At 39.2% G+C, this 13,754-nt stretch overlaps 1 protein-coding gene across 9 annotated transcripts; it reads left to right on the top strand.

Annotated features, from left to right (window-relative positions):
- The first annotated feature begins 2,106 nt into the window (after positions 1–2,106).
- Positions 2,107–12,802, top strand: mffa (mitochondrial fission factor a). 9 transcript variants are annotated; one of them, XM_088610660.1, is made up of 8 exons: positions 2,107–2,337; positions 3,466–3,645; positions 5,127–5,299; positions 6,016–6,104; positions 7,336–7,500; positions 10,065–10,127; positions 10,916–11,000; positions 11,848–12,802. In XM_088610660.1, the coding sequence occupies exons 2-8, from the start codon at positions 3,468–3,470 to the stop codon at positions 11,977–11,979; spliced, it is 885 nt and encodes a 294-aa protein (XP_088466786.1). In that variant the 5' UTR covers positions 2,107–2,337; positions 3,466–3,467; the 3' UTR covers positions 11,980–12,802. The 9 variants fall into 9 exon arrangements, with proteins under 9 accessions (XP_088466786.1, XP_088466755.1, XP_088466778.1 ...); XM_088610629.1 differs by having other exon boundaries at positions 3,428–3,645; XM_088610652.1 differs by having other exon boundaries at positions 2,107–2,346.
- Positions 12,803–13,754: the final 952 nt, after the last annotated feature.

Raw genomic sequence — 13,754 nt, 5'->3', positions numbered from 1 at the left:
GAAAAGTACAAAATCTTCTGAAGAAACAACACATAGAAGACTAGCAAATGTGAGGAAATGTGTGACTTTTTTAAAACTGTGGTTTTCCAAAAGAAGTCATTCTTATAGTAAAATCAAGAGTTTCAGACATAGAATGCTTTAGCCAACTGAAAAAAAAAACTTAGAACAGAATTCCTAAAATCCCCACTCTAACAAAATAACAGTATAGGACATTTAATAGCACCTTGCAAATCTAAAGTCACTCGCATCATTGATTTTTAAAACACCACCACTGATTCCACATAAATAGACATGAATCTAAAGAAATGCTTTGTCCACAGTGAGACTCTTCCCTTTGTATTAGGTTATAAAGGTTACCTAACCTCATTCAGTGGGACTTGAGGGACATATAGCAGTCTGAAGTCAGACTCAGAATTAGTTTTATTCTCTTTGCAGATGGATTACCATTCTTACTGTTATATAAAATATTACTGTGCCTGTGTAATGAGGGTAGCATGCTAAATATTCAAATTAATACCACATCGTTTCTAGCTGTCCAACACTTCAGTAGTGATAGAGTCACATAGTAACCCCAATATGCAGGACCTGTAGCCCACTATGCCACCTAACAATTTGAAGGGTGCTGGGACCCTTGTACTCAAAGAACAGGTACTTTGTATCATCCAGAACCAACAGTGCAGATACAGAGCAGTACAAGACCACATCACTATAGATGTAACCAGTAACCAGTACAATCTATAATGACACACACAAAAGCAAACATATTAAGTTAATGGTCTACATTAACCATAAAGGTGTAACAGGTGGGGGCTATTTGATGAACTGACTGTATGCTGTTATAGCAGGTGTAGTGATGCATTGTCCATTCCTCTTTAGTTCTTGTGTTTCCTCTCTGTCCCTCTGTCCCAGGTCCAGGTAAGCCTGTCCAAACTATTAAACACATCATTACCGACTGTGTGTCTACAGGCATCCAGGCCAACATTGTGTTCAATCTTTGTTGATTAGCACTTGCCTAACTGTTTGCACCATAAGGCTTGGAGACTTTGATAAAAAGCGGAAAACAGATGCTAAAAGAAAAAAGGAACATCTGAAATTCTGACAGAAAACTTGGCCATTGTATACACATTTAAAATAAACATAGCTGCCCAAACCACTGCCCTATGCCTATTTATACTTTAACCCCCTACCATGATAGTGTTCATCCCCACCACATTCCTTTACCACACACCTTTATCCCCTAGTGGACCATCTGCGCAGGTAGCCATCAGCATCCACCTGTCTGTGTTTCTAGTCCGAAAACTCCCTTAACTAACTTCCTTCGGTACCTGGAGGTCTACTGGATTCTGGCAGCAACACATTCTGGCCTATCTGTCCTTGCCATAGTGGAGGGAGCCCCGATCTTGTCTGCTCCAGCAGTTCCACAGAGTCTTTGATCCCGTCTGTTTTAGTGGTTCCACAGAGTTGCTGATCCAGTCTGCTCTAGGAGTTACACAGGGTCCCTGAGCCAGTTTGCTATAGCATGTTCTCGGGTGTCCCTGGTCCCTTCTGCTCAAACTACAGTATGTGGTCTACAGTACCCCCAGAAACCATGCCCACATCACAATTACTGGAGGCATGGCTCCCGTTCTGTCTCTCCTGCCCTCTTCTTCTAACCCCCTTGCTGGTCCCAAACTGCAACTGGTGAGTGTAGGGGGTCCTGTTGACTACTCCAAGAACAAAACGGTGTCTCATAAGTATGTTGCGGGGAAGTGTCGCAGATATATAGTGACCACCACATGAAGAAACTGTAGCCAAATACACCACCTAGCAATTTTATGGGGTGCTAGAATAAATTAAGTCAACACCTGTTCAATATAAATTTAATCTGATGTTAACCAGTTGTGCTTCGGATATTCTATTTTTGATATAACAGTAAGTAACACTTTATAGCCAATAATTACAGAGTTAGATTTTTGGTGCTTAAATGGAGGTGTCCTAAGAAGGGGTCCGATAGCTTGGAGACGTTGAAAACTCCCGCTTTTCGGAGTAAATCCCATGATGCCCGACTGTGAACAGAGGTTTTTTCTTTATGAGTTTGAAGGATGATGGGACTACGGAAGCCTAGGAGGTTTAAACTGCATCTTCACGGCAAGGGTGACTTCCTTTGCTGGCGTTGTTCATGATATTTCACCGTGCCTCACCGCCAAGTGCAGCTCTTACTGAGCACTGGAATAATTGGGGTTTGCTTCTCCTCCGACGCACATACAAACCGGGATGCTGAGGTGTCTTTAATGCAGAAAACGTTTTTTTCCGTGAAATCTCTATAAATACGAAAGAAGCAAGAGGATAATACGAAAGGTAAATAGGGTAAATGTGGCAATCCCACATTCAGAGTGATTCGTGGAGAAAGCCGGGCCTGGGAAACTGGATTTCTGTACCCATTCAAACCGGGTTTGAAGGCATATTTGGGTAATTTATAACATTTGTATCTCGGCGGATGGCAGACGTCGCCCTCACGGAATTTTTGTTTAAATGGCTGATTTTGTTTGTTTTCAATTGCGTCACGCAGATAGCTCGCTCTGTGTGTTTATTTTGTTATTGATTTCCCAGTAAAGGGGAAAAATGTTGTTTTTTTTTGTAGGTCGGGCATAGAAGCTGATATATTTTCAGTTTGCTCTTTGCTGCATCTCTGCATTTCTTGGAGAAAACACTTAGTCCCATCCTCATGGGGTACAGCAGCATTGATGACTGAGTTACGTTCTGTATTCCTTGGGGAGTATATTTTCGAAAAACGACTTCATGTATTTTAACAAGACGGGTAACAGAATAGTTCACTTGTTTATTGCACTGCGCGATTTTTGAGAAGCTAAGCTCAATGGTTTCAGATTTATACAAGAGAAAACGAAATAAAAAGGAAAACAACACCCTCGCAAGGCATAATTGCATTGTTGTCACCCAAAATATTTTCCTGTATGTCATATGGCCAATTGTAACCGACTTAAATCACATGATATTGACAGCCCGAGGAGTGTCCTAATTCTGTTGTAAGCTTCTTCATTTTTAGAAATTGTATAAATAGCATTGAAATGCAACACGCGTTTGAGGGCTGCTTTTAGACCTTCATTGTGTGGTATTTTTATCTATTTATATTAAAATTGGGAGAAATTCAGAGACCTCTTACTAAGAGTGGGGTTTAGCATAGAGTAGAAGAGTTATGTTGGGTAGTGACAGTATGAGTTGTCTGTATTTTTCCAAAAACAATATCTGCAGTATTTTTCCTTGCTTAAATCACTGATTTATGGATAGCTTTTTAAAATATATCAATTGGGTGGTTATCATGCACATGACGAATGCATGCTCCTGCTACTGAAAGACGTGTGCTCCGTTTATACGTCTGTCTGAGAGTGTTTGTGCATAACATACTTGTGAAATGCCATTTCCTTTTTAGCTCAATGAACGGAGCAGCATTCCCTTCTCCCACTGCAGAAATGGCAGAAATTAACCGCATCCAGTATGAAATTGATTACACGGAGGGCATCAGCCAGCGTATGAGGATCCCAGAGAAACTGAAAGTGGCCCCTTCGAATTCCGAGGAGCAAGAGGAAGGATTGAGGGAGACCCACCACAGTGCCATGATGCACGTGCCTGAGAGAATCGTGGTAGCAGGTATGGCAGCCGGACAGTGATGCCAACAAGAATGTGTACGCACAGCTACTGTGTCCTGTTTACAGCACTAGGTTTAAAAAAAAACTACTTGTGATGTAGTAGCCTGTTGTGCCCCCAAAAGAGAGTTAAATCATTATTCCAAAAGAGGATTTTCTCTTTCCATGTCTGGTATTCAAAACAGTCCCAATATTTCCAAATCGCAGCCTTGTGTGTTGGCATGTCTTCATCCACAGTTCGGACTACATTGAAATGATGAGCATCAGTCAAGACATGTAGTAGTGTAGTTTCTCACTATTCAGGCTTCTTATTTATTTGTGAGATCTTGTTTATTTATGAGGATGGGAATGATGATAAAGATATTAGTTGTATGTCGTGTGATTTCAGTGTTGAGATCTAGTCACATTTATAAATGTATGAATATTGCTCATTTAGGACATGTCTGCTTCTTTGTTGTTGGAATAACTATTGATAGTGTTGGGTTTAAGTTTTACATAAGAACTGCTACAACCTAGAGGAGGCCATTCATCCGATCTCCCCTGTTGGGAAGTTAGTAGCTGATCTCATGCAGCCTTTCTTGATAGAAGCCAAGGAGTTGGCTTCAACAACGTGGCTGGGTAGGTTCTTCTTTTGTTTTGCCTGTTTTAATAAAGATTGATTCTAATTGCCCCAAGTGCATGAATTCCCTCAAAAGAATTGAGAGGGGTGTTAATATTGACTCTTTCGGAAGCCTTTCAACACCGTGACATCCAGATTCAAAGTTTAAGATATGCAAGATTTACATCTGGCCACATGTGGAGTTTAATTCAGTTAAACATCTAAACGAGCTGAGGTCTCTGGATGAGGCCAGTTATTCTTTGACTGAAATGTCTCCCTCAGTCCCAGTGTGAATCCAGTATTCACACAGGCAGTGAGGATGTGGAGATCTGTAGTACAAAATGAAATAAAACTGTTTAATAAAGAGCTGATTTTAGAACAGCTTGAGGATTGGATGCATTTAATTTGTCTCTACAACTGATAAATAAGTATAAAAGGTAGGACCCTTCTGATGTTAATAATAATATAGCGTATTATATATAATATATGCCCCCTGACTAGCTCTGTTGGTATAGCATGAAATGATCTCAGGGTAGTGGGTTCATGTCCCATGTCGGGCGTAAGGTTCCCTAATAACCCATATTGGGCAGCAGCAGTATAGGGCGTTGTTGGCGGTATCTGCGTGGAAGAAAGGCCTGGCAATCTACTGTACTTCTGCATCTTGCTCTGTGTTAACCATATCTATATAGTGGTCAGAAATGTACAGGCATGGTCTCCATGAAGTTAATGTTTTTGAATGTTTTTAACACTACAGATTTTTTTTTTAATGCCAACCTATTAGTCTTTGATTAGTGGTTTTACTAACAAAGCAATGCATTTACATCTGTCTTTTTTAAATTTGTTTGTGTTTCTCAAGGACATTTTACTTCACTCTTCTGTTCTAATAGGTGATGGCGACGATCTGCAATATTCCCGTCCAAGAGACCTCGATCTCATTCAGTCGACTCCATTAGAATCACTGGCACTTAAAACACCACCTCGAGTCCTGACCCTAAATGAAAGACCACTGGATTTCCTGGAGCTGGATCGATCAGTAGGTTCAGCCCATCACAATGAGGAGGCAAGTATATAGCGGCACCGGGTTATCTTCCATACAGCAGTTCTGCATGATCTGTAGTAACATACACAGTGCCAGTGAATGCTTAGTTATACACTGAGCATACTCAGCTGCCTGTGGAAATGTTAGCATCCTCGGTCATCAATATTATCCATTAATATTATTGTTCGCTACACTTATATTTAAAGAAACATATATAACAGTAGTCTTAGTGTGCTATTCTTCAATTTATGTATGGTATGAATTAAAGGTGAAAACATTGCCAAAAGACTGTGTAATGCATGTGCTGGGTACTGATTTGCCAACACTGGGAATTAAACAGAACATGAATATACCAGTTAATGTAAAATTTGAGATCTTCTTTTCATGAGAAATTGAACATTGAATGTTCCCAGTTTGAAATTTTGGGGCAACTATGTTTTGTAATTTCTCGTTAGCAGCATTATTTATTTGACTTACAACTTTTATCAAAGGTGACTTCCACTGAAACTCAACTACAGTGGAAATCAAGTCAGGAATGAAATATCTTCCCAACTAGTATGACGTTACTTTGCAGAGCCAAATTGGTCTCTATTTCCTTCATGCGGCAGTTTGCCTGCTCTGAAGCAGATGATGCTTGGTCTCCCTTTGGTTAATCTGGAAGCTATCCCATAGCCAGTGCTGGATCAGAGTGCTGTTTACAGCCATTCTCAATGTTTACTGGCTGTGTTTTCTCACAGGTGCGATCTCAGGGCCGATCACGCAGGGAGCGCTCAATGAGCGAAAACGCTGTCCGGCAGAATGGACAGCTCGTGAGAAATGACTCCATGTGAGTAAAGAGTAAGCGTGCCTCTCCACCTTTCAACCTCATAATGTCTGTTCACTTCTCCTTCTGCTTTTCCTCCATCTATACATTGTGTATTCCTTCCATTCACAGCCTTGGGGGGGTGAGTTTCTTCTTTGCAACTTCTTGTCGTGTTCCTCATGGCTTGTGTTTGCTTCATCCATTGTAGATTTTTGCTAGAAACACGCTTTGTTGTGGCAAGTGATGCTGACTGACAGCTTTGCTCAGTAAACATTGTTTTGCTTAATGAATAAAAAGTGCAAAATGCTTAATACGGAATGTTTTTCTTAATCTAGAAAAAAAGCCCTAACGTTAACATACATATTTGTGAAAAAAAACAATGTTAACACACTTCTTATGTGCAGAATCAGTTTTTTTTTGTTTTCACTGTTTAACAATGTCTTATTTCCACTTGCGAAGATGATCATGTTAAAGTGACTTCGGTTGCACCTTGTGGAAGAAATACGAGTGTAGTACAGGTCTGAAATGAAGCCTCTGGGGGGACTAGTTGACACAAGGTGCTCCATCTGACTCAGCATTACAATGTGGTGCAGGAGTCGAGTCTTGATCTGTACTTAATAAGGCAATGCGCAGCTTTACATGAAGCAAAGGAGCAGACTGTGCTTCTCTTATTACCCAAAGCAGTATTGGTATGGATTTTATTTTTCAAAATTTTCCTGGTCTGAATTCTGTCAAATTCAATGTTTCGCAACATTGACCTAGAGTCATGACTCTAGAAAGTTGTCTGGATTCTGTCAAATATTCGTTGACAAGCTTGCTGTTTGTTGTTTGCCACAGCCACAAGGGCGATCTAGTGTTTTCAGGAGATCCTCAGATGTTTTCCAGGGCCTTACAAGAAGTGATCAAATCTTGTTTCCTTTTTTAGTTTCCCAGATTTAGTAATGCCGTCCAAAGGTTTTATTATGGAGAGTGACTTCAGCGAGTACATTTCACATTGTTAAGCAGTCAGTCTGATTTTTAAAGGAAGAAATCATTTTCTCTTTATTAGTTTACTTATTAATTGTAAAAGAGGAATATTAAACATTACTGTGAAAGTAGTCATCTTATGTTTTCAGGGTAAGTATGCCAGTTAAACGTTTGTAACGCAGTTTCAGACTCTCTCTTGTGTGCACATGCGTGGGTGAAGTGCACTGGTTTCTTGTCTCTCTCTGACTTGGGTCTTTCTCCTCTTGCTTGGCTGCACATTGTTGGGCAGTGTGAATCCATCCCCCTCAGCTCAGGCCCGTGTCTGTCCTCCTCTTACCTCGCCGGAAGATGGACGAAACCTATACACCGCTCGCGGCGTTTTGTCTCTAATCCAGTCCACGACCCGCAGGGCTTACCAGCAGGTCATGGACGTGCTGGATGAAAACCACAGAAGGTGACTAGCTCCTAGAGGCTCCCCATCTGTAGTGTCATGTTGTGTCGAGGTGGTGTTTTTGATGTTTCATAGATTTATTTCCACTTGCCTCTACGTATTCGACCTGTATTCTACGTAGAATGAGTTAGTTCTCAGTTACTCACAATTTCAGTCTTCCATATTGCACAGTAATATAAGTAAATATGTTAACATTAAAATGAGCTTTTAAAAAAATGATTTCTGCACAGGCTGGCTCTACATTTACTGGTTTTGTGGCTTTACAGGTTCAGAAATTCACATTTCTAATCTTATACTTCAGAGCTTCCATTGTGCTGTGTTTAGCTTGCTTTGTGTGCCTTTGTATAGCTACCATACTAAATTAAGACAACAAATGTAAGTGCTAATGTACATGTACTCATGGCAAAGGTTTTAATAGTAATAAGTTTTTACTGTGTACTTCATGCATTTAATTATATAAAAGTTTAACCTCTTTTTTTTAACTTTGTAGTTGAATATGATTTTTATAGCATGGCTCTTACAGATCTTATATGGGCACATTGAACAATATTTCTGATGCAGCATAAGATGAAGTAATTTCATCCTAAATTAAGTTTTTGCATTTTAACAGTTCGTTATGTTAACCAGCCTCAAATAATATTATTTCAAGGAAGGACTTCTTATGTCAGAGACTAATTTTGAGATAGAGTTAAATGGATAGTTTTGAAAGCCCTGGTTTGACTCTTGGGTGATTTTTCATCAGTCTATTTTCAATGTTGAAGGACTAGGACTTGTACTGTTCTAGTACTAAATCATTGTAGAAAACTTAACACTTATTTAATGCACAGAATTATGACCCAAATAGCCAAGAACAGTGGTTCTGAACCCTGGTCCTGGAGAAACATTGTCTCTTTTGGTGTTTGCTAATTGGTTTCAGTTTGTGAGGCATATTTGTAAATTGAATAAGCTCTTTATAACTGGTATCACCCCTGTACCAGTTTCTGAGTTTCAAACCTGCCTTGATTCAGGTGTGTTGCTGAAATGTAACCATCTGGACCTCTGCAAAAGCAAAATTGTCTGATACAATGTCATCACCACCTGTGTCCGTTCATCATCAATCAAGAAACTAATAAGAGCTTTTTAGTCAAAAATAAGGGTAAGCCAGTTGAGGAGAGGTTACACTTGTTCTGCGAGCAGAAGTTGTTTGAAACTGTGTCCCTAAAGTAGAGTATTTTTTGGGGTGCACTATGTATTGGAGGCCGATATATTATTCTCCGATAAATAGGAAAACTGAATTATTATTGTTCCGATACTGGAATTGCAGACGATGATTACAACTGATAATACGGCGTCCTATTTTTGTTTGTGCAACTATTTTTTTTTTTTATGTGCACGCATTGATTCACCATTCACCAATGCAGACTTTTTCACAATTTCAGCAGAGGACAACAGAATTGCAATTTGCAACAACTGTTCAGCCGAGGTACAGCAAGGAGGAAACAAAGAAAAGAGTTTCAATGCCACTAATCTAATTAGTCATTTGAAAACTCGTCATTCCAATTATTTATTTAAAGAATATGAGGCAGCTAGCATTAGCAAGAAAACAAAAACAGTAGCAAGTGCAGCGATGCCTATCCAACAGGCATTTGAAAATGACAGAAAAGTTTACAGAAAAACCTTTTTCGATTGTGAAGGATCGAGGATTCTGACAACTAAGTAAGCATCTGGAGCCCCGTTATTCTCTCCCAAGCTGCCACTGCTTTTCTGATGTTGCCTTGCCGGCTCTGTATGATGTAGTCACCGCTAACGTCCGAGACATTAGCTTCACAACAGACATAGGGACTTCTGACGTTAGTCTGATGAGTATGCTAAGCTTTACAGAGTTTTATCTTTCGTACCCTCTTTACACATCAACTGTGGATTATAAGTGTGAACTTGTTTTAAAATGCAAAAAAGTCAAATTATCGGTATCTGTATCGGCCACGTCAAGCTGTTCATTATCGGTTATTGTTATCAGCCCAGAAATTCCATATTGGTGCATACCTAGCATTTTTTTAATCTGTGGGCCGATAGAAGAAACAAGATAAATAAAAGTCACCCCAATCAAGCCTCAATTACCACTGCAGATGTAGGGCACAGCTGGTATGAAGACCAGCAAACAGTGTTCCTCCAGGACAAGTTTGGCAGCCAGTGGCATAGAATTCACCTCTGAGCTACACATAGGACTGCTAGGTATTACTGTATTTTGCTGGATTGTGTGGTGCTTTGGTAGTGTCCCCCAGGGAATTGGGTAGACCACATAACAGGAGTTTGAACCCAGATCTCTAGAGGGTCTCAAGTTGAACAAAATTCCTTATTGATAAACATGATTTCTTTATTCAATATTATTCTTTATTCTGGGTCATGTGATTAAGGCCAGATGGGGGTATGTGGTTGTTGTTCTCTGTAGAAAGAGTACAACAAATTATATTGCTCATGCAATATAATTCTTTAAGAAGTTTTCACTCTCGTTCTGTCTCTCTTGACTGTCTTGCTGTTTCTTTTCCATTCCCTCTTTTCTGTCCTTGTGTCTTATGTGAACTCCTCAGCAGACCAGTGTTGCGCGGAGGGTCTGCTTCTGCATCTTCCTCTAACCCTCTCCACGACTCCAGGTAAACTCTTCCTGCGGGTCCCAGCACAGCCCGTTCGAAAAGTTCCCCTGTGCCCCATTAGGTTATTTTTTTTGTTGTTTGTTTCTAGCTTTTTTTTAAATTAACCGTTTTGTCGGGGTATGCAATCTGATTCATGTGTGTGCTTCTGAAAAACTGTCTTGAATTTCTGTGTTCTTCTGAAAAGTTGTTCTGTATTTATAGATAGTTTTTACTGTACATACTTTAAACTTTAAAAGATAGTGGCATCTCAAATACATTCAGATGTTCTGTAGCAGGCAGCCGTTGCCATCCTTGATTTTAAACAGTTATTTAGTTTATGTTTAAACTATGCTTTAATTTACAACTTTTTAATTGAAGGAGAACAACCTGAGTGCTTAGTGAATTTCAGATATTTACAGATATTTGTTGTAAATAATAGGAGTTTGATGGAATTACTTATCTGAATCCCAGAATCACCTTTGAATATTGCTATGATGAATTCAGCGTTCAATTAACTTTGAATTAATTAGCTGTAATTCAATTAGATTAATCTACTAAGCAATATTTCTGAAACTACATGAATATTGTTTCAAGAGAGGGATGCCAGTACTTCGGCCTTCTTCTGTATGCAGGCATACATTCTCGGCCTCTGTAGATATTTTTAAGTTTGGAAGTTCTTAATCATGTGTAAAAAAAAAAGAACTATTTTGGGAGCTGTATCAGATAATAAATCAGTTCTGAGTAAAAACTCAGGTCTGGCTGTTGAGAGTTTAACAAGCAATAAATAGACATTTTTTCCTCCTTGAAAGGTTCGGTTTGTCAACTTTGGATTCGACATTGGAAGGGACTCCTGACGACATGACTGTTGTGGACGCTGCATCCTTGAGAAGACAGGTTCTGTTGTTGTTGTAATTTCCCTTTTAAATAAGAACCCTTTCAGTTGCCCAAGCAGTGTGAGAAAGATTAGTTTGTTGTCAGAATCATGGGGTTCCATCAAAAGACACTAACAAACTCTAAGAAAAAAGAAACTTTGTTTAATGTGCTGTAAAAGGTCAGGTGCCTGCTTTCCGAAAACCTTTAAGTGACATCTTCATGTCAGTTTACATTCCTTATAGTGTATGTTAAAGGAATTACGATCATCTTTATGCACTGAGAACTGTGGAACAATCAAGCATTATCATTACGAGCCTGTGCATGTCTCTGGCATGGGTTTCGTTGTCTATGACTGCTTCATTAGGGCATTCACTCACTGATGAATACTGGAGTGAATAGTGGCTGTCTTTGCAATTTTCCATACAGAGGTGCACTATTTGAACTTAAAATATTCCCTTCAATGCTGCTGAAAAACCAAGGGATAAAAATACAATTCAACTTCTTCTCCAAATACTTAAGTCAAACAGGCAATTAAGATCAGTTGAATTTCCTCTTTAAAATAGCCATTTGATCTGTAAAACCCTGCTGTATAGGAATAGATGTGAATTCTTTAATAACCCAAATTAGTATTACATTAGAACAAATGAGGATATTTATACATGACGTCATGTGTTATTGGTTGGTTACACACTTTGAAAGACCAGAACAACTGCACAATGCCTGGGTAATAAACAGGCTTGGTGCTCTAATATTTGGAGAATCTAATATTACCATTATAGAAACAAATGAGGTAAGGAACTTTACCTCAGTTTTGAAGTAAAGAAATTCGGCACTTTACTGATGTAAGATTTTTTTCTTCATCTTGTAGATCATAAAACTGAACCGGCGCCTTCAGCTTCTTGAAGAAGAAAATAAAGAGCGAACCAAAAGAGAAATGATCATGTACTCCATCACTGTGGCTTTCTGGCTGGTCAACAGCTGGATCTGGTTCAGACGCTAAGGGTACCACTGATCAGGCAGCTTCTGCAAGGAATCTATTTTCTTATTGTAAAGTGTTAAAGATGGATTGGCAAATCTACTCTCTGCACCTAGTCCCAGCACTGGAAAGACATCTCCTAGTAAGAAAAAAAGAACTGTAAGGCAAAGGGATGTTTGTTTTGTTTTAAAATGGCTATACCTGTATTATGTTTTTTTTTAATGTTTCTTGTTTTAAGAAATGTCCAGTGTGCATTTACAAAATAAGCATGTTTCAGATGTAAATATTCAGGAATTTTCTTTGCATAAGCTTTTAGTGGTAAATGGTTTTTCCACAATATCTGCTTGTCCAAGAGGGACAGAGGTGGGATAGAAATCAAAGTAGCAATCATTATATTCACACAGGCAAAGGAAACTGATGTGTAAAAAACAGCTGAGGAACTTGAATGTCTGAAGTATGCCATGTATAAATTTGTGACCGTAATACTCTTATTGTGTAGAACGTTCAGCTGACTGCAGATCCATTGTTTGTCTCTCTGCACCTGTTTCATTATTACACTTTAAACCATGTTTGATTGCTTTCACATGTTGAAAATAAAAGCACTGTATTGCATATTAGTTGACTGAAATCAAATGTTCCTGTACAGTATATTGAAAACATACTAGCGCAATTTTTTTCCCCAGCAGCAATTAGGAAGTGCCCATGCCTTTAGATGTTTATTGTATTTGTATTCACCTTAATTCATACTCTTGTTTTCTGGCGGTTTTGCTCAATTGCAACTATATGTATTATGAGACAACAATAATGAAGTAAACATTTTATGTAAATAAATGGTGGCAATAGCTCATGCATGTAGGTTTCTTTGGCTGTTTTCGTAAAACCTTTTTGCTAGACGGTCCGTTACACTATTTCAGTCTTATGGGTGGGTGCGTGGGAGTCCATTTGTCCATTTGGTGTCAGAAAGCCACTTACTTCTCCAAAGGATCTCTGCATCTGAGAGCTTCTCTAGGGCTCAGAGTGGGACTACACCCTGGCTGAAATGCCAGTCCATCACAAGGCACATAAGCAGGACAATAGTGTACCAGTTAACCTGACCAGGCTTGGCCCCTGGGGTCTAGGAGGTGAGACGATATTGCAGCACCTGGAGAGATCTCTTGCAGACATGGGGAGAAGACAGATCTGGAGTGGGCAGGCTGATGTGCAAGCAGGATTCTTCAGTCTCTTCTAAGCAGCAGCAGCAGCCCCTGAAGAGCTGGGAGCAGTTACTAAATTTTACCATTAAATCAATATCAAGCTGATTTAGGTTGAGTTGAATTGGTATTTAAATCTGCAGATACAATAACCCTCTTGAGAACAGGATTGTCCATCCCTGATATACACATTCTCCTACGCTGGACTAAATCCCAAGCCAGAAGAGTTGTAAGGCAACAGTTCTAATTACTATGCCACGATGTCTCCCATGAGTGTTTTCATTAGAGTCTCCCATTCAGGCAGTACATTCTGATCTGAACTGTTTCTTAACTAAAGAACCCACAACAGTTTTGGAAATAAACTCAAGAGGAGGGTAAATCAGATATTTAATTATTTTTTTCAAGATGTCTGATAATTGACTGATTGTCTTCTTTTTAACCAAGGGAATAGGTTTAAGGTCCAATGCTTCTTTATATCCCATGGGTCAGTGTGCATCAAAAAGGCAATGTTTAAGAGGGCTTCTCTTAAACAGTTTCATTAGTTCAATAAAATGATTGTCCAATTAACTACAGTAATAGCTCTGGTGTAGGGAAAAGATCAATTTAGGC

Source organism: Lepisosteus platostomus, chromosome 2, assembly GCF_059453375.1.
Source record: "Lepisosteus platostomus isolate fLepPlt1 chromosome 2, fLepPlt1.hap1, whole genome shotgun sequence".
NCBI classification, from domain to species: Eukaryota; Metazoa; Chordata; class Actinopteri; order Semionotiformes; family Lepisosteidae; genus Lepisosteus; species Lepisosteus platostomus.
This window is presented reverse-complemented; position numbering and strand designations above follow the sequence as displayed.

Bases quoted from the DNA above. Each gene is read 5' to 3' on its own strand.
- mffa (XM_088610629.1), top strand. From the start codon at position 3,432: ATGAACGGAGCAGCATTCCCTTCTCCCACTGCAGAAATGGCAGAAATT. The intron at 5,300-6,015 runs GCAAGTATATAG...GTTTTCTCACAG, and splicing joins CAGCCCATCACAATGAGGAG to GTGCGATCTCAGGGCCGATC. The intron at 10,128-10,915 runs GTAAACTCTTCC...CCTCCTTGAAAG, and splicing joins AACCCTCTCCACGACTCCAG to GTTCGGTTTGTCAACTTTGG.